Below are 23,790 nucleotides of genomic sequence, written 5' to 3' on the forward strand. Positions count from 1 at the left end.
AGCAGACCTGTACTTCTCAGATTCAAATGGTTGAACAACAATTAACTCCAGGAAGAAATTGCAGTGTGTGATAAAATAACAGGAATAAGGAATTGTACTGATCTCGTTACCTGAACTGCAGGTAATTATACGTTTGCTAGGAATTCAGCCTGTTAACTGAGTTATAGATAAGGTATATACTCACTTATTAGTTTCTCCTTGTGTGGAATTGTGTTTAACTCTTTTGGCCCAATCATGTAATGGGTAGATGTGTCAGTGGGCACGTATACCTGAGGCATTGAGGGTTGAAAATGGGAAACTTTGAGCAGCTCTGTGAGTTCACCCCCGGGAGCACACAAACTAGAATTAGCCCAGGCTGGTGAAATTACTGGTGTCTCCCAGATTGGCAATCGATCATCTGTTCATGTCTATCGAGTAAACCTTTGCAAAGAGGCTTTTGGGGGTGGAGTGTCTCATTGTAGAGCCTCAAGCCTAAATTACGGAATCAATTTTAAAAAGGGTTATAAATCTCAGATCTGAACGGTTTAACACTTATAGAAATGCACCAGGGGAATAGTGTGGATTGGAGGGTTTGATGGACCAAAGGTCTTCTCCTGCCGATTATGTTACTTCCAATGTAACAGTGACCAGTTTAATTTCTGAGCAAGAATCTAACATGAGACCAAGTGTTGTGATGCATCACCCTCTTTATTTCACAGTGAGAATACATTCCCGGCAGTTTAAAAAACAAAAGACAAACAAAGGCTGGAAGACAATGGATTATTTACACCACAAGAGAAGCCTGTGAATGGGCCGCCTGTTAACAGGAGCAATATCTGAATAGATCATTTTCTCAATCACAGATTCAGTCCGTGTATATTCCAAGTGTGAGCACCCAGTATAGGTGTGAGGAGATCTGAATCTGAAATTTATACCATCTTCAGTCTCTGGATTTGTGCTGATCTGAGTACGGTCAAACTGGATTCAGAAACTCCCTTTCTTCTCATCATTAACACAATGTCCAGTGTTTGCACATTAGGAATGGTCGGAAAAGGGAATATTTTACTCCTCACACAGGGGATCCCCATGAGCAGGTTTCTCCAGTGAATGTATTGCTCTTCCTACAGTTCACAGCGTCCAGTCGACACTGTCTGTTATACAGTCTATTCCTATTAATATCTCAGAGTACAGGAGACAGAACAATTTAAACACAGGAGGAAATTCTTCAATATTCCACGATGAAAGCCTCGACATTTTACAAATGTTAAACACACTGCGTCTTTACAGTTTAAACATACGATTGTAATTAAATGATTCAGTGTTGAACTAACTCTTGCAGTATAATGCACATCATGCTGTCTAAACCCTTTAACTGAATGAATTATGTTGTTAGTTGCTGAATATTTGAGGCTGAGTGGACAATCTGGCCCAGGAAAGACATACTTGTGCTGGGCAGCAAAAGGAGTGTGAGAGGGGCCTGGTGACAGCTTGCTCTGTGGAAGCACCTGGTCTCTGCCTGTGGTCAGCAACTCACAGAGTGAGAGACCCCAGGTACGATCCCACATCTGACCACTCCATGATTCCACATGGAACAACTTCAATACTCTGTGCTCTGAAACACTTTCCATTTTCTATTGGCTCTTTTCACATCACCGTTAAATGTTCTGATCAGCATGACTGGGATAAACAGAAACATAATCCATCGCTGTGTGAAGATAGAACATCCTGGAACTATATCTGCCACCAGATCCATCTCAATCTCAGTCTGTGCACGATTCATTTAAAGCAAGATTATAGAAAAGAGAAATTACTGCAGTGATTAATCCCTCTGACCCAAAGCAGGGCCCACCACCCATGCACAACTGGATTTAGCCCTGTGTCTGTGCAGTGTGGAAACTTTAAACAAATACATATTTGGCTGAATGGTTCTTTCTTCAAAATTCGTTGTTTTTTATTTTTATTATTTTTCATTCTCGGGACGTGAGCATTACTGGCAATCCCGGCATTTATTACCCATCCTTACTGAGTTTCTGGCCATGGTGACCCCCCAGGATGTGGATCGTGGGGGACTCAGTGATGGTAATCCTATTGAATCTCAAGGGGTGGTGGTTAGTCTCTCCCTTGCTCGAGATGACCATTGCCCAGTACTGGTGTGGCCCGAATGTTACTTGCCACTTATCAGCCCAAGCCTGGACATTGTCCAAGTCTTGTTGCATGCGGACATGGACTGCTTCATTATCTGAGGAATTGTGAATGGAACTGGACATTGTGCAATCATCAGTGAACAGCCTCACTTCTGACCTTATGATGGAGGGAAGGTCATAGATGAAGCACCTGAAGATAGTTGGACCTAGGATGCTGCCCTGAAGAACTCCTGCAGCGTTTTCCTGAGACTGAGATGATTTGCCTCCAACAACCACAACTATTTTCCTTTGTGCCAGGTATGACTCCAGCCACTGGAGAGTTTTCCCCTAATGTCGACTGTCCTCAGGTTTACTAGGGCTCCTTGGTGCCACACTCATCAAATGCTGCCTTGAAGTTAATGGCAGTTACTCACACCTCACCTCACAAATTCAGCTTGTGCCCATGTTTGGACCATGGGTGCAGTAAGATCTGGAGCTGAGTGGTCCTGGCAGCACCCAAACTGAGCAGGTTATTGATGAGTCAGTGGCACCTGATGGTACCGGTGACGACTCCTTCCATCACTTTCCTGATGATTGGGAATAGGTTGATGGGGCGATAATTGGCCAGATTGCTATTGTCCTGCTTTCTCTAATGGGAAATGATTCAATGTGGCAGGGAGGGGGTTCCTATTAATGGCTGAGTAATTCTCCTTTTTCCTTCAATGTGGTTTCTCCGCACTTACACAGCTGGTAGATCACCAAAATTGCCCCTCAGAGTGGTTGGTCAGCAATGAATCTGGGAGTTTGGCAAATAACTTGGAATTGAAGAGTGCACCTAATTATAAACCGATTAGGGACCATAAGAGAGATCTACTCATGGAGGCAGAGGGGAGGTCGAGTTACGAAATGAGTACTTTGCATCTGTCTTTACCAAAGAAGAAGATGCTGCCAGAGTCTCAGTAAAGGAAGATGGAGCTGATATAATGAATGGGCTAAAAATTGATCAAGAGGAGGTTTAGAAAGGCTAGCTGTACTTCAAGTAGATAAGTCACCCGGTCCGGATGGGATGCATCCTAGGTTGCTGAGGAAATTAAAGGTGGAAATTGCAGAGGCACTGGCCATAATCTTCCGTAGATACGGGGGGTGGTGCCAGAGGACTGCAGAATTGCAAATGTTACACCCTTGTATCAAAAAGGGTGTAAGGGTCAACCCAGCAACTATAGGCCAGTCAGTTTAACCTTAGTGGTGGGGAAACTATTAGAAACGATAATCTGGGACAGAATTACTCGTCACTTGAATGAGTGTGCAATGATTAGGGAAAGCCAGCACGGATTTATTAAAAGCAACTCGTGTTTAACTAACCTGATAGAATTTTTTGATGAGGTAACAGAGAGGGTAGATGAGGGCAATGCGGTTGATGCGGTGTATGTAGACTTTCAATAGGCGATTGATAAAGTGCCGCATTGTAGGCTTATCATCAAGATTGCGGCCCGTGGAATAAAGGGGGCAGTAGCAACATGAATACGTGGCAGATGAAATTTAACGTAGAAAAAAGCGAAGTGATACATTTTGGTAGGAAGAACGAGGAGAAGCAATATAAATGAGAGGGCACAGCTCTAAAAGGGGTACAGGAACAGAGAAATCTGGGGGCATATGTGCACAAATCATTGAAGGTGGCAGGACAGGTTGAGAAAGCGGTTAAAAAAGCATCGAGCTGGCGTGGACTCGATGGGCCAAATGGCCTACTTCTGTGCTGTAAGCTTTCTATTACTCTATGATTCTATGAATAAAAGGAACAACAGCAGCCAGGATTCCTCTCCCGGGGGCAGTCAGATCTGCCAGGGTCGGAGCTAAATGTCTGGTTAACGTGTGGGTGGACGATCAGGTGGCTCCCCAACATATTTGGGGAATGTCAAGGAGGTCCATCCCCCGGTGAAAACCAGGGACTATCTGTCACAGGATGACAAGTGGTGATACATTGAACTGGGCACCTGGAAAGAGCCATTGGTTAGACTCATCGGACAAATCCAAATAATGTGAACAGTGAATGTAAAATACAAAACAGAAAATGGCAAAGCAAACCTCACTGTTGCAATTAATGCAGCTGAATAATTCTGAATAAAGAAGCTCCACCTCACAATGCAGCAGTGTGGGTGGGAGAACTCGTGTGGGGCATTGGGGGGAATCTATCAAAATCCCAATACTGACACAGGCACATGGTTAAATCCAGTGTATACTTCATGGAACGCTCAAATTAAAGTTAAAAATAGAGTTAAGCACATCTCACTGTTTGATGTCTGTAAAGGTAACAGAACCTTTCAGAAAGAAGCTCTGTTTCATTTCTTCAAAAAAGCAATTTGCTTTAGCCCACGTGTGTTATACCATCCGATGTAAAAGAACTTCCTGTAAAAGGAACGTTTGTCTTGGTCCAAGTCCTTTATGAATTCATTGATGAGGCTGCCATCCTCTTGGTTGTGATGCCGGAAAGTCCTGCAAAACAAATAAGAATAAAGATACTTTAGATTTTTATTTCTCCTGTCAAAACTTATCAAAATATATTGAAAGGGAAATGGTCTCATCACTCCCTCTGGAATTGGTACACAGGGACACAGAAATACCCCCAAGTGATGAAAATCAAAGGATGCTCACCATTGGGAGGCCTCTGAATTCCCCCTCCCTCAGTCCCTTTATTCCCCCACCCTCATAAACCTGATGACCCTCCCCTCAGAAGGACTCAAAGGTCACAGCTTTGGTGACCTCACTCCTGCCTGAAACTTCTGCTGAGGGGATGCTGAGAAGGTGTTAACAGGACAACAACCACCTGATGTGAGTGTGTGAACATGGAGCCTTGTGCTGGTGTCATATCTCTGGTGCTTTATACTTAATCTATTAATTGCTAACATGGGCAGCACTGTGATATGGCAAAATGGCCAAGAGAAACAGAAGAGAATGAGCATTTCTGGGCATTTACAGGGATCGGCAGTTCTTAAAGTGTCCTGCGTTCCCCCTCCGTGATGCTGCAGCAATTGAGAAGCAATAAAGAAACTTGGAAAGTCAATCTCTGGAAGTGATGTCACTAGTTTACACACTTACGTTCACAGAAACCAAGATCTCCTTTCTCACCTGCTGCCAGGTTGGGGCCACAAGTGAGACTGCATTGATGCACTGTGTCATCTCCAACCGTGGTGCTCTGCAGTTCTCTTTATTGCTGGGAGGTCTCTCCTCCAAATAAGGTCTCCCTTTGCTGGAGGACCTCCTGAACCAGGCCCACCAGCACCTGATCGTTGAATGGGATCATTCTGCACCCACATAAGATGCAACTTCAATGGCCGCTAGCAGCCCTTTGAGAGCTGTTGTAATTATTGTATTAATTATAATCTGGAGTAGGTAAATCTCACACAACAACTCGACCACATACTGCCAACCTAAAGAAAGAATGATCCGTACCCAGCCTTCATTTCTATCTCCGAAACAACTCATACACCACATTCTGTACTTTAGAGGAAACACTTCCACTCTCTCTGATCTATTTATATAAGAGGGCTGATTCTCTGATCGGCAGCTCTTTGAGTGAATGACGAGTGACGAGGAGCACAGGTTGGGAAATCACAGGCCTGAAGCCTCGGATTTTCTGACATTTTTTCTGAACAGTAAATCAGGCCCTGATGGCCCTTTATCTCCCAAACACACTCCCTCCGATCTCCACTCCTCACAGGGAATAACCCATCGTGGAAACTCCACTGACGATAAAATAACACCACAGCTCCTAACGAAAGGTGCACTGACAGAGAGGAGGACACTGTCCACATCGGGGATCATGCTGTGTCGTGACCCTCATTGACAGTGTGAGTTGGTGAATGTGGAGTGAGGAAATGACTGGGCCCAGTTCTGGTGCTCCCTCTGATCAGGAAATCACACTGACGTTCATCGTCCAGACACATATGTGGAAAATATCCCCTCCACAGGGCACTGGAGGGTGGGCGGTAACACTGGAACCGTGTAATTCATGACTGTGAACAGAAGAGAGCAGATCATTGAATCATAGAAACTTATGGCACAGGAGGCCATTCAGCCCATCATGTCAATGCCGGCCGAAAAAGAGCTATCCAGTTTAATCCCACTTTCCAGCACTTGGTCCGAGGCACTGTAGGTTACGGCACTTCAAGTGCACTTCCAAGTACTTTTTAAATGAGTTGAGGGTTTCTGCCTCCTCCATCCTTTCAGCCAGTAAGTTCCAGATCCCCACCACTCTCTGGGTGAAAACAATTCTCCTCCTCTCCCCTTTAATCCTTCGACCAATTACTTTAAATCTATGCCCCCAGTCACTGACTCCTTTGATAAGGGAAATATCCCTATCCACTCTATCTAGTCCCGTCATAATTTTATATAGCTCAATTAAATCTCCCCTCAGCTTCCTTTGTTCCAAAGAAAACAATCCCAGCCTATCCAATCATTTCCCATTGCTAAAATTCTCCAACCCTGGCAACATCCTCGTAGATCTCCTCTGTACCCTCTCCAGTGTAATCACATCTTTCCTGTAATGTGGTGACCAGAACTGTACACAGTACTCAAGCTGTGGCCTATCCAATGTTTTATACAGTTCTCGTATAACCACCCTGCTCTTATATTCTATGCCTCAGCTAATAAAGGAAAGTATCCCACATGCCTTTTTAACCACCTTATCTAACCTGTCCTGCTATCTTCAGGGATTTGTGGACATGCACTCCAAGGTCCTGTTTTTTAATCTGCACCTCTCAGTATCGTCCCATTTATTGTGTATTCCCTTGGCTTCTTTGCCCTCCCCAAATGCATTACCTCACACTTCTCTGGATTGAATTCCATTTGCCACTTCTCTGCCCACCTGACCAGTCCATTGATATCTTCCTGTGGTCTACAGCTTTCCTCCTCACTATCAACCATACGGTCAATTTTTGTATCATCTGCAGACTTCTTGATCAAGCCCCCCACAATCAAGTCCAAATCATTAATATATACCACGAAATGCAAGGGACTCAGTACTGAGCCTTGCAAAACCCCAATGGAAACAGCCTTCCAGTCTCAAAAACATCCATCAACCATTACCCTTTGCTTCCTGCCACTGAGCCAATTTTGGATCGAACTAGCCACTTTCCCTTGGATCCCATGGCTTTTACTTTTTTTGACCAGTCTGCCATGTGGAACCTTGTCAAAAGCCTTTCTAAAATCCATGTAGACCGCATCAAATGCATTACTCTCATCGACTCTCCTTGTTACCGCCTCAATAAATTCAATCAAGTTAGTCAGATATGACCTTCCATTTCCAAATCCATGTTGACTGTCCTTCATTAATCCGTGCATTTCGAAATCACGGTTTATACTGTCTCACAGAATTCATTTGCCCACCACCGAGGTTAGACTGACTGGCCTGTAATTATTCGGTCCATCCCTCTATCGCTTTTTAAACAATGGTACAACATTTGCATTCCACCAATCCTCCGGCACCACGCCTGTAGCCAGGGAGGATCAGAAAATGATGGTCAGAACCTCTGCTATTTCCTCCCTGGCTTCTCTTAACAGCATGGGATAAATTTCATCCGGGCCTGGCAATTTATCTAGACTCAAAGATGCTAAACCCCTTAATAATTACTCTCTCACTATGTTTATCCCATCTAATTTTACACACTCCTCCTCCTTAACTAAAATGATTTAAAATAATTACAGTAGATTAGAACATCCAACATCTCAATGAAATTATGTTAGATTTTGGGTGCGGAACTGATCAAAGAAAGTGAAAGTGTTTCCCAAAAATACAGAATGTGGTGCGTGTGAGAATATCTGAAATACAGGAGCCGGCCCCATTATTGTTACAATAGAGGAGTCTAATACTAATGGGACAATCCAGCAGAGAAAAGCCCAACTACTTTAGTTACAAGGTATGGATTTCACATCCTGGGATCGTGTCCCGAGGAATTGTGGGTCCGCCATGTCCAGTGCTCCAGATGAACCTGAGTAATGTGAGTGTGGAGGTCCAGCCGTGTCCTCAGAAGAAGGAACTGAAGGATGTGAGACATGAACAACCTCATTACATGATCAATGTTGGCCAACGTCCCCACCTGACTGGACCAGCCCGTTAATCACAGTCTTACTACAGGTTGAGTGATGTTGGAAGACAGGAAATTTTAATAAATATCAATCACAACAAACCATCAACTCGACTGACCTGATGTAAAAATTAAAAGGAGGAAAAGTCGATATTAGAACTGTTGGATCTTTTGGTTCAGGTGGACTGTGGACCAAAGGTGATAAATAAAGATAGACCTGGAATTCCCGTTGTATTTTGTCGTTCAGCAATGATCCTTTTATCACCCAAGGAGCAGAGACAGGAACAATTGTTTCTGCAGACAAAGAAAAACACTGTTATAGCATTCTACTGGCAGATCACCTGTGGCATTGCTCATGGTGAGTCAGGAGTTACAGGACGGGGCAGGGTGAAGACACTCACATGGTACCTTATCAAATGCATTTTAAAATCCATATCAACCACATTCACTGCATTTCCTTCATCCGTCTTCTCTGTTATTATTTCAAAGACGGTTGGTCAGGTTTGACCTGCCATTTAGAAACCTGTGCTGACTGGCCCTGATTAAATTATGAATCTCCAAATATGGAGTCATTTCTTCCTGTATTATAGACTCCAGGTCCCAGAGCCAACATTGAACGAGGACATTGTGTGAGATTAGTGAGACGATACTGTTGACATTGAGGATAGTGAGGAAGAGGGAGGGCTCCAACACCAGCTCATAGCCAGAGTCATTGAGCAGCAGCTCATTGAAGTGTGTTTCAGCTGAACAAATCCTGCATTAACAGTCATGACCAACAATCCCAGTCCTTCCACCCTCCAATAAACTACATCTGCCCAAACACCAACATTGATCTTCATGTCACCTGACATTGCAGGGTCACCAGCTACTACAGGAACACACTGCACACAAAGATTTCAAAAAGGTTTAGCATTTGACTGTCTGAGACAAATGTCTACAAACTAATTATCACCCAGGTGTGAGCCTATACTGCCTTTCTTAAATGTCACCTGACCTATTCTACTACTCCTACGAGATGTGCTTCCAGTGGCTTCAACATGACAGGTGGAAAGTTGCTGTGGACTCCCTGAGCCAAGAATTCCCACCGAGTCTCAAACAGGACATGGTGGTTCAGTGGTATCCTGTACATTGAGAGAGATGAGATGTATCGGCCTCCACAAGGTCCATGTGGGCTCCACCAGAGGAGTCCATTCCTGGGAAGGATACGGTGGTGTAGTGGGGCTGTTAGTAGGCTAGTGATCCAGAGCCTTGGGCTAATAATCGGGAGGACGTGACCTCATATCCCACTACTGAAGTTTGAGAATTTGAATTCATTGTTTAAAATTTGGGAAATCAAAAAGCTGGTATCAGAAGAAGTGACCATGAAGTTATTGGATTGTCGTAAAAATCCAACTGGTTGGCAAATGTCTGTTCGGGAAAGAAATCTGCTGTCCTTACCCTGTCTCAGATATCTGTGACTCCAGTCCCACACCAATGTGGTTGACTCTAAACTGCCCTTTTGAATTTGCGTAGAAAGCCACACAGTTTAATGAAACTGGGGATGGGCAAGAAATACCAGCCTTATCCATGATGCCCGAGAACTAAGAATAAAAAAGGGGCCAGCACTCCCAAACACAACAATTTCTTTATACATAGAAATACATAGAATGTACAGCACAAGGACAGGCTCGTCGGCCCAACAGGTCCATGCAGGTGTTTATGATCCACACGAGCCTCCTCCCTCCCCACTTCATCTAATCCTATCAGAAAATCCTTCTATTTCCTCCTCCCTCATGTGTTTATCTCGCTTCCTCTTAAATGCATCTATGCTAGTCACCTCAACTACTCCTTGTGGGAGCGAGTTCCACATTCTAACCACTCTCTGGGTAAAGAGGTTTCTTCTGAATTCCCTATTGGATTTATCAGTGACCATCTTATATTTATGACCCCTAGTTCTGGTCTCCCCCACAAGAGGAAACATCTTCTCTTCGTCCACCCTATCAAACCCTTTCATCATCATAAAGACCTCTATCAGGCCACCCCTCAGTCTTCTCTTTTCAAGAGAAAAGAGCCCCAGCCTGCTCAATCTTTCTTGATAGGTATAACCTCTCAGTTCTGGTATCATCCCAGTAAATCTTTTCTGTACCTTCTCCAATGCCTCTATAACCTTTCTATAATATGGAGACCGGAACTGTTCACAGTTCTTCAAGTGCGGTCCAACCACGGTTCGAAACAAGTTTAATATAACTTCCCTGCTTTTCAAGTCTATCACTCTAGAAATGAACCCCAGTGCTTGGTTTGCTTTTTTTATGACCTTATTAACCTGCATCGCCAATTTTCGTGACTTGCGTATCTGTGCCCCCAGATCTCTCTGCTACTCCACCCCATTTAGACTCTTGAGGCGCTGAATTGGGCCGTGTAGCGCTCGTTGTTTCGGCGCTACACGGCCTCTCCGACATCCAAGATGGCGTCTTGGATGCGCACGCACGTTTCCTGCGTGATGTGCACCAGATGCCATCTTGGTATCGGAGTTCGCGCATGCTCTAATACCGGACGCTGGAAGCATGTAAAGTAGGGAGAAAATGGCTGCAAACAGTGTGCAATGCTGATTTCAAGTGATACACACAATTTTGGAACTTAACGCTCAACTCAACGCACAGTCTTATCCCCGACCATCTAAATGTTTCTTCCAGTGCCTGCAGCACCCCCCACCACTGATATTTAAAGGGCCATGCAGGTGTTGCAAGTTAGTTGCTGGATTATTGCTTCTGGCTGCTGGAGGAGTAGGAAGTGTTTTTTGAAGCTCCCTATTCTTGTTGAGAGAGCTTTGGCAGGTATTGCCTTACGGGTTGGAAAGTTACAACCTTGGTGGGACAACATTCCTGCCAACCATGGGTGGTCTGCTAGGGTTCCCGTTGGGCATTGAGCATGATTGGGAGCATGCAGAGAGACCACGCCCAGCAGGTCAAGCTGCGAGGAGACGGAGGACGAGGAGGCACAGGGCACTGAGCAGGAGGCCCTACCCAATGAGGGCCTTCCGCGATCAATTCTCTTACCTCAACATGGCCGAGGAGGATTGCATCCGAAGCCTGAGGGTTCACCAAGTGAGCCGTCACCGAGATCTGTCAACTGGTGCGGCCACAACTGCAGCCTCCTCAGAGCAGGGCGAGGACAGCATTGCCTGTGGCTGCGAAGATCACCATGGCACTGAATTTCTACGGCTCAGGAGCATTTCAGGCCTCTGCTGGCGACATGTGCAACATCTCGCAGTATGCAGTGCACTGCTGTATAAGGGAGGTCACAGGCGCACTGTACCACATGAGGAACAGGTTCAGCACCTTCCCCCTTTGACAGAGTCAATCAGAACGAGCGAGCACAGGCATTTGCCCGCATTGCTGGTTTCCCCATGGTGCAGGGTGCCATGGACTGCACACATATTGCCCTGTGTGCCCCGCACATCAAGTCGCCTCTCTTCGTCAACCAAAAGGGCTTCCGCTCCCTCAACGTGCAGCTGGTGCGAGACCACACGCATCGCATCTTGGAGGTCGATGCCCGCTACCCTGGGAGCAGTCACGATACCTTCGTAATGCGGCAGTCCAACGTGCCAGCTATCTTTCATCTGCCTCGGCAAGTCAAAGGCTGGCTACTGTGCGACAAGGCCTCGCCCCTCATGACGTGGCTCATGACACAAGTCAGGAACCCACGCACACGTGCACAGCAGGCCTACATTGAGAGCCATTCTGCCACACGCAACATCGTGGAGCACACCATAGGCCTCCTCAAACAATGCTTCTTCTGCCTCGAGTCTGGAGGAGCCCTGCAGTACTCTCCTGAGTGGGTGGGCAGATTTGTGGTGGTCTGCTGCATGCTGCACAACCTCGCCATCATGAGGGACTAGCCTTTGCCACCAATGACTGCAGAAGATCCTGAGCCAGAAGTGGAGGAGGAGGAAGCTGAGGAGGAAGAGGTGGAGGAAGGCGCAAGGACGCAGCCAGAACCACAAGCCTTGCCTGCAAGGGCTGTGCGTGCTCGCCTGATCCGTGTCCGCTATCAATAATTAGAACTACATGCCCCAACTCACAACAGTCCTACACTCCACACCTGTCCCCTCTCGCAAGACAATCAAATCGCCCTTCATCAGATTACACATTGGTGTCCCTCACAGCTCATTGCATGAATAAAAACCACCACCAAATGCAAAATCAAACTCTCATTTATGGATTAATAAATTAAATTATGCAAACATAACAGAACTATTCACCCTTGTGCATTCCCTTAGTGCCTGTTGTTCATGTGCCTTGACCTATCCTGGTGCTCCTACGTGGTGCTTCCCCAGTGGCTGGAGCATGGATGGTGGAAGGCTGCTGGCTTTCAATGGAGGAATGTCCAGATGGCCTTGGAGGATGATCTCCAGCAGCTCTGGGCCGGGAGGGCTCGGCTTCAGACTGCACCATCTCACCATGGGCTGCAGCAGTCTGGCCTGGCTGGCCGACAGGCAACAACAGGGACACTGGCGGAGTGGCAGGGGTGGGAGCAGGAATGCTGCTGTCCTGAGAGAGGACAGCAGGTCCAACTGCCATGGTGCCACTGCCACTCTCCCGGGGCAGCGCCTCAGCAATCCTGGTGGCCGGCTGGAGAACGGATTGCTGGACTGCTGGTATGATCTGGAAGCCCCGTTCCACAGTGGTCCCCAGAGCCATGATAGCAGCAGTCAGAGCTTCCAATGCAGCAGTCTGAGCTTCCAATGCAGCAGTCTGAGCTTCCAATGCAGCAGTCAGACTTTGGACGGCAGATGTTTGTGCTGCAATGGATGCTGTGACACCAGTCATCAGACGCTGCATCATGATGAGTCCCACAGGTGCACTGATGGAGGTGACCACCCGTTCCATGTTGGAAAGGATGGGCTCCAAGCTCTGCGCAAAGCCCTGCGCCAAGTTGGAGCTGGACTCCTCCATGCCCCTTCTCATTATGCACAGGCTTTCTGGCAGGCTTTCCATTGCCCCAAGCATTTGGTGGTGTACGCCCATCAGCCGTCTTCTGTAGCCTGGCTCCTGTGCACTTGTGCTCGGTGTCTCACCACCTGCAGATCCCTCCTCTGACCTAACCTCTAAAGGATGTACAGTGTCAGTCTCTGAGCTGGTGGAAGCAAGTGTCAGATCGAGTGATGGTGTCGCTTCAGTGTCCCCATCCTTCTCCTCCCCCTCGTCCTCCTCCCCCTCTTCCTCTTCCTCCTCCTCCTCCTCTTCCTCGGGTGTCGTCACATGTTCTTGGGTAGATGCAATAACAAAAGGAATCAGGTTGAGTTGTGGAGTGGAGAGAGGAGCAAGTAAGAGGTGTGTGCTGGCAGCATGTGCAGCACGTGAGTCAGAAAAGATTATGGGAGGAGGGAGATATGGAAAAGGAGAAGGATCATTAGATATGCAGTGACCCCCTTGACCAGGACCTCCACCGCGGCACATTGTAACGGCTGCAGCGACGGCCCGCCCAATGATCTGCAGCACCGTCTCCTCTAGAGGGGTGAGGACGTGCAGATGTGCCTGTCCAGCCTCAGTCCCTTCTGCTGCCGGGTGTTATACGCCACCTTCTCCTGCAAGACAGAGGACAGTGTGTCAGTGCGTGTCTTGCAAGGAGCGTGAGTGATGTGCCTGTCATGGTCAAATAGCTGCTAGTTTGTGTGACTTGAGTGATGGTTGTGTGGCCTGCAAGTGTGGTATTATGTGCGGGCGAGATGCAGCATTGCGTATGGATGGGCAGTGTTTGTTGGTGGGTGGGTGGGTGACGGGAGGTGTCGTGCATGGAGTATTGGTGCAGTTGGTAGAATGTGCCACTTGACACTTGCATTCACTCACCTTGACCAATCGTGTCAAATCATCACATTTCTTGCAGCACTGCACCCACATGCATGGTGCAATGCTCCTGGCATTCACCTCCTGTGCCACAGGCTGCCAATGCCTACACAGCTGTAGTCAAGAAAATCTCCGGCCACCCTGTGGGTACATGCCTGCCCTCCTTTGGTCCATACCTTCCAGCAGGGCCTCCAGAGCATCGTCCGAGAATTGTGGAGCCTGCTCTCTTGCTGGTGCAGCTACTCGCAATGCCATTCGCCCTTCTCCTACATGGCTGTGTACCTGCCATTTGAAATGTGCCTGCACCATGAAGTAGTGAAGGCTGCTGATGATCTGCGCTGTGCACACCCCATTTCCAACTTCCTCATTCTCCGTGCAGCCTCTCAGCAGCGAGGGCTGCGCTTGCTGCACGGAGATTTCATGGTAAGTATCAGGCAGCACGCAGTTCACGTGCTGTCTGCGTAGGGTCCGTCAGGGGGAGGGAGGTACCATCGCCCAGAACGGACACTTATCCAATTTTTCCCATTACCCAAGCAATATGTGGCCTCTTATTCTTCCTACCAAAATGTAATACCTCACACTTACCTACATTGAAATTCATTTGCCCATTCCATGCCCATTCCACAAGTTTACGAATGTCTTCCTGTATTTTTTCACACTCCTCCTTGATATTAACCGTACCCCCCAATTTGATGTCGTCCACAAATTTTGAAATTGTACATCCACTTCCCCAATCCAAATCGTTTATGTAAATGGTGAACAACAGTGGTCCCAGCACCGATCCTTGTGGAACACCACTTCCCACCTTTTGAAAAGAATTACACCGTGGGTGGCCCCCCACAATTGGGGCCTGATTGAAGCCATGACTGGGGTTGAGCACAAGGGCTTGGCATCTCACCCCTCCATGTGGGGCGCTGCCCAGATTCTGGTCGCACAGGGCTAGATGGGCACCAATGAAGCACCTCAATTGGTACATCCGCCCAATGGTCCCACATAAATGAGGACCCCTCCCATTGACCCCTCCAAGCTCTAGCAGGGGTGAGAGTTGGAGGGCTCCAGGGTGCAGAATCCCAGCCCAACCACCTGGAATGCCAAACATGGAATTCTGGGGCCAATGTATCTCTCTGTACAGGAGTTTCAAATAAACAGGTCAAACAACAAAGCCTTGCTTTACATTCTGTGCTGTTACATTGAAGGAACATCGAAAGTACCTGCAGCATTCGATAAATTTGAATATTTCAAAAGTTTTTCCAGGCCGGTCTTTAATGCAGTCTTCATATCCGTCCCACTAACATCTGTTTCAACCCATTGGAAGGTTGGAAATTCCATCTCTTCATAATTCTAAGGTAACAAGAGGAAAGATATCACCACATGGCACAACTGTACAGTTACTGAAACACATCTATGTTGAGAGGACTATCCCAGGGGCCCAGGTGTGGCAGCAGTATTCATGTTCTGGATGGACTGGGCTTTAAGGAGAGTTAAGAGCTTTTGATGGGACTCCTGGCATCAACACTTCCTGATTCACTTTCCTTTCTCTCTCACTCTTTCACCCTTGGTGCTGTCCTGCACTATGGACCTTGGTCCTTCCAATTAGGTTTTCAATAAAAAACATCGAGAACATCATTAAAAGATTTCAACACTGAATGGGTGCACATGACCACGGCCAGGATTTTTGCCCGGAGCTGGGAAGGGGGCGGGGGATGGTTCGAATTGAGGACAGAAAATCCGGAAGTACGGGTTTCCCGGGCATCGTTACGATTTTGACAAAAGGACAGATGTCTTTTTATTTTAGTCGGTTTGCCGTCTGACAGGCCTGACTGATTGACAGGCTGGTCTCTGTCGGACGGGAGCAGAGCAAAGAAGAGGACCTCATCAGATAAGTGTTCGGGTAAGTCTTAGATTGTATGGATGGGTGCGGTGATTGGGGGCATGTGGGGCCATGGGAGCATGGGTGGGCAGGGGGGCATGGGTGTGCCTGGGGCCAAGGGTGGGCAGGGGGGCATGGATGATCATGGGGGCATGGGTGGGCCTGGGGGCTTGGATGGGCCTGGGGGCATGGGTGGGCATGGGGGCATGGGTGGGCTTGGGGCCAATGGTGGGCAGGGGGGCATTGATGGTTGTGGGGGCATGGGTGGGCCTGGGGGCATGAATGTGCCTGGGGGCATGGGTGGGCAGGGGGGCAGGGGTGGGCAGAGGGGCATGGGTGGGCCTGGGGGCATGGGTGGGCATGGGAGCCAACGGTGGGCCTAGGGGCATGGGTGGGCATGGGGGCATGGATGGGCCTGGGGGCATGTGGGGCCATGGGAGCATGGGTGGACATGGGGGCATGGGTGGACATGAGGGCCTAGGGTGGGCCTAGGGACATGGGTGGGCATGGGGGCATGGGTGGGCATGAGGTTTATCGGAAGGCATGAGGGTCAGCTGGTGGGAAGTCAGTCATCGGAGGTGGGGGTCAGTCATCAGAGGTCTGTCATCAGGGGGACGGTCAGTCATTGGTGGGGAGATCGGGGGTCATGTGGGGATCAGTCATTGGGGAGGGGTTCAGCCATCAGGGCTCAGTCATCGGGGGTCAGTCATCGGGAGGGGTATTGGGGGTTATGGAGGGGTGATTGGGTGTCAGTCACTGGGGGCTCAGTCACCAAGGGCGGGGGTCGGGATTGGGGGTTATGGAGGGGTGATTGGGTGTCAGTCACTGGGGGCTCAGTCACCGAGGGCGGGGTTCGGGATCAGGGGTCATCACAGGGGTCGCAAAAATTTGGGGGGCTTGCGATCATTGTGGGGGGGTGGCTCGCAATCGTTGGGGGTTGCTGAAGGTACTCCTGCAGGTAGTCCTGCTCCTCCAGGCCCACAAGCAGTGGTATAAAGGCACTTACCTGCAGTTTTGGGCTTTCTCACCTCCTCTCAAGGGACTTGAAGGAGAAGGCCCGGAATTCCCGGCCCCCAGGTGTTGGAATCGCAAAACCTTTTAAAGTGGAGGCCCAAAGCCTCCTTGAAAGATTTAGTGACCAACCTGCCTCCTGAGAGGAGTTTGTGGAGTTTAGACCCAGTTCCTAGAGGGGGTGGATCCAGATGATAGAATGGCTCAAACTGTCCACTCATTGATAATCTGACTCAGAGTGGGGAAAAGATCAAGTGTTGTGAGAAATGGAAATGTCCAACTGGTGGAGGAGTGGTTGCTCTTGTGAACTTTGGGCTGAGGTTCCAGTTGGGACTTTACTCTGCAGCTGTCTGTGTTACAGCCGGTCCAGGAGTACTTGATGCTGACTGGGACCATCTGAATTGTGGAGAACATTCCAGTCCCCAGCACTGACATCTCTTCCCCTGACACTTCCACCTCTGTAAATTTGGTGATCAGTGTATATCTGGAGAAATTGTGTAAACTGCTATTTATGCCGTTTCTCTGAGGTTTCTGTCAAGTAAACAATGAGAGCAGGAATATAGGAACAGGAGTGGGCCATTCAGCTCCTCAAGCCTGTCCTGCCATTCAATTTGATCTTGGTTGATCTGTACCTCAACTCCATTTACCCACCTTTGCTCCATATCCCTTGATACAAGAGAGGGGAAGACCCAGGGGAAATCTACGATACAAATAGCACAAACAGTTGTTCAAGAACAAGTGAAAGGGAAAAGCATAGAGCAGCGGAAAGAAAGTGTACTTTAGGCATGACAGATAAAATAAAAACTAGAAGGCATAAGGCGATTAACCCAGCATCAAAGCTGTGGCAGGGGGTTGGGAACCTGAGCAGGGAGACAGAGGAAAGCGTGTCAGGAAGGGACAGAAGGTATGGAGTAAAAGGTAAAGTGTTAAAAAAGGAAAAAGCAGGAACTAAGTGTCACAAAACATATTTGAAAGTTCTTTATCTGAATGCACGTAGCATTTGTAACAAAATGGAGGAGTTAATGGCACAAATAACTACGTATGGGTATGATCTTGTGGCCATTAAAGAAACATGGCTGCAGGGTGACAATGACTGGGAATTAAATATGCCAGGGTATTTAACAATCAGGAAGGACAGGCAGGAAGGAAGGGGAGGTGGGGTGGCTATGTTAATAAAGGAAGGAATCACTGTAATACTGAGAAATGATATTGGGACAAAGGATCAGGACAATGAAATAGTTTGGGTAGAGATAAGGAATAATAAGGGGAAAAAACACTAGTGGGCATAATATATAGGCCTCCTAATAGTTGCAACTCTGCTGGAAGAAGTATTAATCAGGAAATAGTCGGGGCATGTAAGAAGGGAACAGCAATAATTATGGGGGATTTTAACTATCATATCAACTGGACAAATCAAATTGGGCAGGGCAGCCTTGAGGAAGAGTTTATTGAGTGTATTAGGGATGGATTTCTTGAGCAGTATGTAACTGATTCTACAAGGGGTCAGGCAACCTTGGACCTGTTCCTGTGTAATGAGCCAGGATTAATTAATAACGTCCTCGTTAAGGATCCCCTTGGAATGAGTGATCATAACATGGTCACATTCCATATCCAATTAGAGGGTGAGAAGGTTGGTTCTCAAACAAGCGTACTGAGCTTGAATAAAGGAGACTATGATGGTATGAGAGCGGAATTGATTGAAGTGGACTGGGAAAATAGATTAAAGGGTAAGACGGTACATGAGCAGGTATGTTCATTTAATGAGTTAATTTACAACTTTCAAAAAATATATATTCTACTGAGGAAAAAAGGGTGTAAAAGAAATGACAGCTATCCATGGCTAAGTTAAGAAATTAAGGATAGTATCCAACTAAAAACAAGGACATATAAGGAAGCCAAACTTAGTGGGAGGATAGAAGATTGGGAAGTCTTCAAAAGACAGCAAAAAGTAACTAAAGGATTGATTAAGAAAGGGAAGATAGATTATGAAAATAAATTAGCAAAAAATATAAAAATAGATAGCAAGAGTTTCTACAGTGAAATAAAAAGAAAAAGGGTGGCTAAGGCAAACGTCGGTCCCTTAGAGGATGAGACCGGGAAATTAATGGTGGGAAACATGGAGATGGCAAAAATGCTGAACAAATATTTTGTTTCAGTCTTTACGGTAGAGGACACGAAGAATATCCCAACACTGGACAAACAGGGGGCTCGAGGGGGGGAGGAGCTAAATACAATTAAAATCACTAAGGAATTGGTACTCAGTAAATGAATGGGACTCAAGGCGGATAAATCCCCTGGACCTGATGGCTTACATCCTAGGGTCTTGAGGGAAGTGCCAGTCGGGATTGTGGATGCTTTGGTAATAATTTTCCAAAATTCTCTGGACTTGGCAAAGGTCCCGGCAGATTGGAAAACTGCTAATGTAACACCCTTATTTAAAAAGGGTAGTAGGCAGAAGGCTGGAAATTATAAACCAGTTAGCCTAACATCTGTGGTGGGTAAAATTTTGGAGTCTATTATTAAGGAGACAGTAGCGGAACATTTGGATAAACATAATTTAATAGGACAAAGTCAGCCTGGCTTTATGAAGGGGAAGTCATGTCTGACAAATTTGCTTGAGTTCTTTGAGGACATAACGTACAGGGTGGATAAAGGGGAACCAGTGGACATAGTGTATTTAGACTTCCAGAAGGCATTCGACAAGGTGCCACATAAAAGATTATTGCTCAAGATAAAGAATCACTGGATTGGGGGTAATATTCTGGCATGGGTGGAGGATTGGTTGTCTAACAGGAAGCAGAGAGTTGGGATCAATGGTTCATTCTCGGACTGGCAACCAGTAGCCAGTGGTGTTCCGCAGGGGTCGGTGCTGGGTCCCCAACTCTTTACAATCTATATTAACGATTTGGAGGAGGGGACCGAGTGTAACATATCAAAGTTTGCAGATGATACAAAGGTGGGAGGGAAAGTAGAGAGTGAGGAGGACATATAAAAAGCTACAAGGGAATATAGACAGGCTGGGTGAGTGGGCGGAGATTTGGCAGATGCAATACAATGTTGGAAAATGTGAGGTTATGCACTTTGGCAGGAAAAATCAGAGAGCAAGTTATTATCTTAATGGCGAGAAACTGGAATGTACTGCAGTACAAAGGGATCTGGGGGTGCTAGTGAAAGAAAATCAAAAAGTTAGTATGCAGGTGCAGCAGGTGATCAAGAAGGCCAACGGAATGTTGGCTTTTATTGCTAGGGGGATAGAATATAAAAACAGGGAGGTTTTGCTGCAGTTATATAAGGTATTGGTGAGACCGCACCTGGAATACTGCATACAGTTTTGGTGTCCATACTTAAGAAAAGACATACTTGCTCTCGAGGCAGTACAAAGAAGGTTCACTCGGTTAATCCCGGGGATGAGGGGTTGGACATATGAGGAGAGGTTGAGTAGATTGGGACTCTACTCATTGGAGTTCAGAAGAATGAGAGGCAATCTTATTAAAATAGATAAGATTGTGAAGGGGCTTGATCGGGTGGATGCGGTAAGGATGTTCCCAAGGATGGGTGAAACTGGAACTTGGGGGCATAATCTTAGAATAAGGTGCTGCTTTTTCAAAACTGAGATGAGGAGAAACTTCTTCACTCAGAGCGTGGTAGGTCTGTGGAATTTGCTGCCCCAGGAAGCTGTGGAAGCGATATTATTAAATAAATTTAAAACAGAAATAGACAGTTTCCTAGAAGTAAAGGGAATTAGGGGTTACGGGGAGCGGGCAGGAAATTGGACATGAATTTAGATTTGAGGTTAGGATCAGATCAGCCATGATCTTATTGAATGGCGGAGCAGGCTCGAGGGGCCGATTGGCCTAATGCTGCTCCTATTTCTTATGTTCTTATGTTCTTTTGATTCCCTCACCGAACAAAAATCGATCAGTCTCAGTCAATTTAAATTGTCCCAGCATCGACAGCACTTTGTGGGAGAGAGTGCCAGATTTCCACTGCACTTTGTGTGAAAAAATCCTTCCTGATTTCACAGCGAAATGGCCTGGATCTAATTTTAAGATTATTCCCCCTTGTTCTGGATTCCCCAATCAGAGGAAATAGTTTCTCTGTATCTACCCTATCGCAGCACTTTATCAATTGAAAATCCTCGATTAGATCACCACTCAACATTCTAAACTCAAGGGAATATAAGGCACGTTTATAAAACCTGTCCTCATAATTCAACCCTTCAGGGCCAATAGATCCTTCCTGAGGTTCGGTGCCCAAAACTGAACACAATATTCCAGATGGGGTCTGACCAAGACTCTGGACAGCTGAAGCATCATCCTCACTTTTGAATTCAAACCCTCTTGAGATAAAGACCAACATTCCTTTAGCCCTTTTGATTTCTTTTTTACCTGTACACGAGCTTTTAAATTTCTTTGCTCCTCCTCAGCTCCTGGACTCTCACCATGAAGAACATATTCTCATTTGTCTTTCTCAGATACAAAGTGAACAACCTCACACTTCCCCACATTGAACTCCATCTACGACAGTTTTGCCCATTCACATTTTCTGTCCATTCCTTGACAATTTCCTTCTCCTATTTATGCAACTTACTGGTTCTCCCGATATAAAACTATCTATCCTTCATCCTGTCCGATGTTTTATTGTTTCTTACTGAAGAGAGAAAAATGAACTGGTAGAAATGTGCCAGCAAACGGTTGATGTTAAACTTTACTTACATTGCGTTGAATTATTTGTGTGGGATGGTGACAGATAATCTGCTGGCAGAAATCAGCCACCTCTTGATCTGCTCCTGTTCCTGTAATTTGAAGCCCGAGTAGGACAGACAGAGTTAAGCAGAGTCTCAGCATCTTGGTGTCCATTCTGATCACTGTTGAACGCACTGATTGACTCTCAGGCCCTTCAGGTGGATCTGGTGTTTGAGCAGCGAGTTCAGATCTTTTTATACTGTTTTATAAAGATGATTTTGAATACAACTATCTGCAGGCAGGAACATTAGATGCTGGAGAGAAAAGCAGGTGATATATTATGGAAATGTTGCTTTGTTCCAACCTTGTGATGGATTTAGAAATCATTAACTCTCTGAGTGCCGGATCCAGGGAAGTCTGAACACCCGGGGCAGCTCCCATTCTTTAAAATGTTTCCAGCTCACGCACTGTAAGGCTGAAAAACTCCCCAGTAATACAGTAATAAGTGTCAGGAGTGGCTTGTTCTGTGTGTTACAATTCAGCCTCTCCCAAAACTCTCTCCTTGTTGTCTGTAAAAGGCAGATTCCATTATCAGGCCCACTCCTCGGGGGAGATATCCGTGTTGGACGTTAGTGAATCGTCGCCTGTTTTACACTCTGTTCGATTTACTTTTCCATTGGAGTCAACAGAGAAAAAGAAAGAACCTGCATTTATATAGTGCCTGACTTATTACACTGAGCTGGAAGCACCAATTTAACCAGGTCCCTTCAACCACATGAACAGACTCGTGACACGTCCCCTGTTTGCCTGTTTTTGGGCCCAATCGAATTTGTTGGCCGCCATGTTTAAAAATGGGTCTCTGGAAATCTACTGTTTTCTCAGTTGATAAGTTGGCCTGCAGTGTGGAACAGAACCATAAAGACCAGCAAGGACTGAGGTTTAATCTCCAGTCTGTGCTCAGTCATCTGATCTCAGTCAGGTGGCTGTAGTGACACAACAGTCAGTCTAATATCCCGAGTCTGGGAAATGGGAAAAGAGCAGCAGGGTTCCTGTTACTGGCGACTATCCACTGATCCCTGCTGAAAAATGTACGTGTGTGGGTGTGAGGAGAGGACAGGATTGGGCTCAGCTGTGCTGCTGTCTCGTTCCCTGGTTCCATTGGGAATAAATGAAGTGTGCAGCCCATCAGAGGAGAGCATCAGTCGGAATCTTAATGTAATCATGAGTTGCTGCCAGAATAATATGGAAAAATATGAATAATGCTGTCTTGAATGTCCAGTTACAAAGAAATTCAAGACGGTGGTTGCTTTGAGTGGAATAGACGGTGCTGTTCTCCTGGTGGAAGTGGGCTGCAGGTCTTCAACCAGTAGTTGACATATCTCCCCATTAGCCTCCAGGGAGTAGTTAGGTCTTCTGAGGCAGTGAACTGCAGAGAAATATAAGCCTGTCTTATCTGTGAACCCTGGTGAGTGCACATCTGCACATAGTGAGCTTACGCCTTCTGTGATACCTCACTCCAGGAGCCTCCAACTCAACTTCTTCCAACTGCACTTCCTCTTCAAAAGTTCATGTCCAGAGTGCTAGTCATCCCAACCTGGTCAGGCCAACATGAGACTGTAGTTCAAACAACATGGTTGACTCTTAATATGCTCTGACATGTCCCAGCAAGCCCCTTCATTCAGTTGTACTTGCGTGTGATGAGGTGCTATTAATGTCCCAGCACATTCAACCACAGAATATAACAAGCTCATCCAAACCGATCTCAGTGTAATAGGTTTCCACATTCCACCAGTGTGTCGAAAGGAGGAGCAAAGATATTAGTGAAAGCAGAAGGTGGGCTTTTTTATTCATTCACGGGATGTGGGCGTCGCTGGCAAGGCCGGCATTAATTGCCCATCCCAAATTGCCCCTGAGAAGGGGGTGGTGAGCCGCATTCATGAACTGCTGCAGTCCGTGTGGTGAAGGTTCTCCCACAGTGCTGTTGGGTAGGGAGTTCCAGGATTTTGACCCAGCGATGATGAATGAACGGCGATATATTTCCAAGCCAGAATGGTGTGTGACTTGGAGGGGAACGTGCAGGTGGAGGTGTTCACATGCGCCTGCTGCCCTTGTCCTTCTAGGTGGCAGAGGTTGTGGGTTTTGGAGGTGCTGCCGAAGAAGCCTTGATGAGTTGCTGCAGTTCATCTTGTATATGGTACATACTGCAGCCACGGTGCG

General features: G+C 46.7%; 1 protein-coding gene across 1 annotated transcript; it reads right to left on the reverse strand.

The window, feature by feature from the left end:
• Positions 1 to 668: 668 nt before the first annotated feature.
• LOC137321530 (uncharacterized) lies at positions 669 to 21,787 on the reverse strand. Its single transcript, XM_067983925.1, has 4 exons — positions 21,604 to 21,787; positions 15,219 to 15,348; positions 8,302 to 8,476; positions 669 to 4,592 (listed from the first exon to the last, which is right to left on the reverse strand). Exons 1-4 carry the CDS (start codon positions 21,745 to 21,747, stop codon positions 4,439 to 4,441), a joined length of 603 nt encoding a protein of 200 aa, XP_067840026.1. The 5' UTR covers positions 21,748 to 21,787; the 3' UTR covers positions 669 to 4,438.
• Positions 21,788 to 23,790: the final 2,003 nt, after the last annotated feature.

The sequence above is a fragment of the Heptranchias perlo genome, chromosome 5, assembly GCF_035084215.1.
Source record: "Heptranchias perlo isolate sHepPer1 chromosome 5, sHepPer1.hap1, whole genome shotgun sequence".
Lineage (NCBI taxonomy): Eukaryota > Metazoa > Chordata > Chondrichthyes > Hexanchiformes > Hexanchidae > Heptranchias > Heptranchias perlo.

What these genes read in the sequence shown, in the direction of transcription:
- LOC137321530 (XM_067983925.1), bottom strand. Translation starts at nt 21,747, where the DNA reads ATGGACACCAAGATGCTGAGACTCTGCTTAACTCTGTCTGTCCTACTC. An exon ending in CACAAATAATTCAACGCAAT is followed by an intron (nt 15,349 to 21,603) that starts GTAAGTAAAGTT and finishes TTGTTACCTTAG; the next exon opens with AATTATGAAGAGATGGAATT. An exon ending in CCTTTTAATTTTTACATCAG is followed by an intron (nt 4,593 to 8,301) that starts GTCAGTCGAGTT and finishes TTTGTTTTGCAG; the next exon opens with GACTTTCCGGCATCACAACC.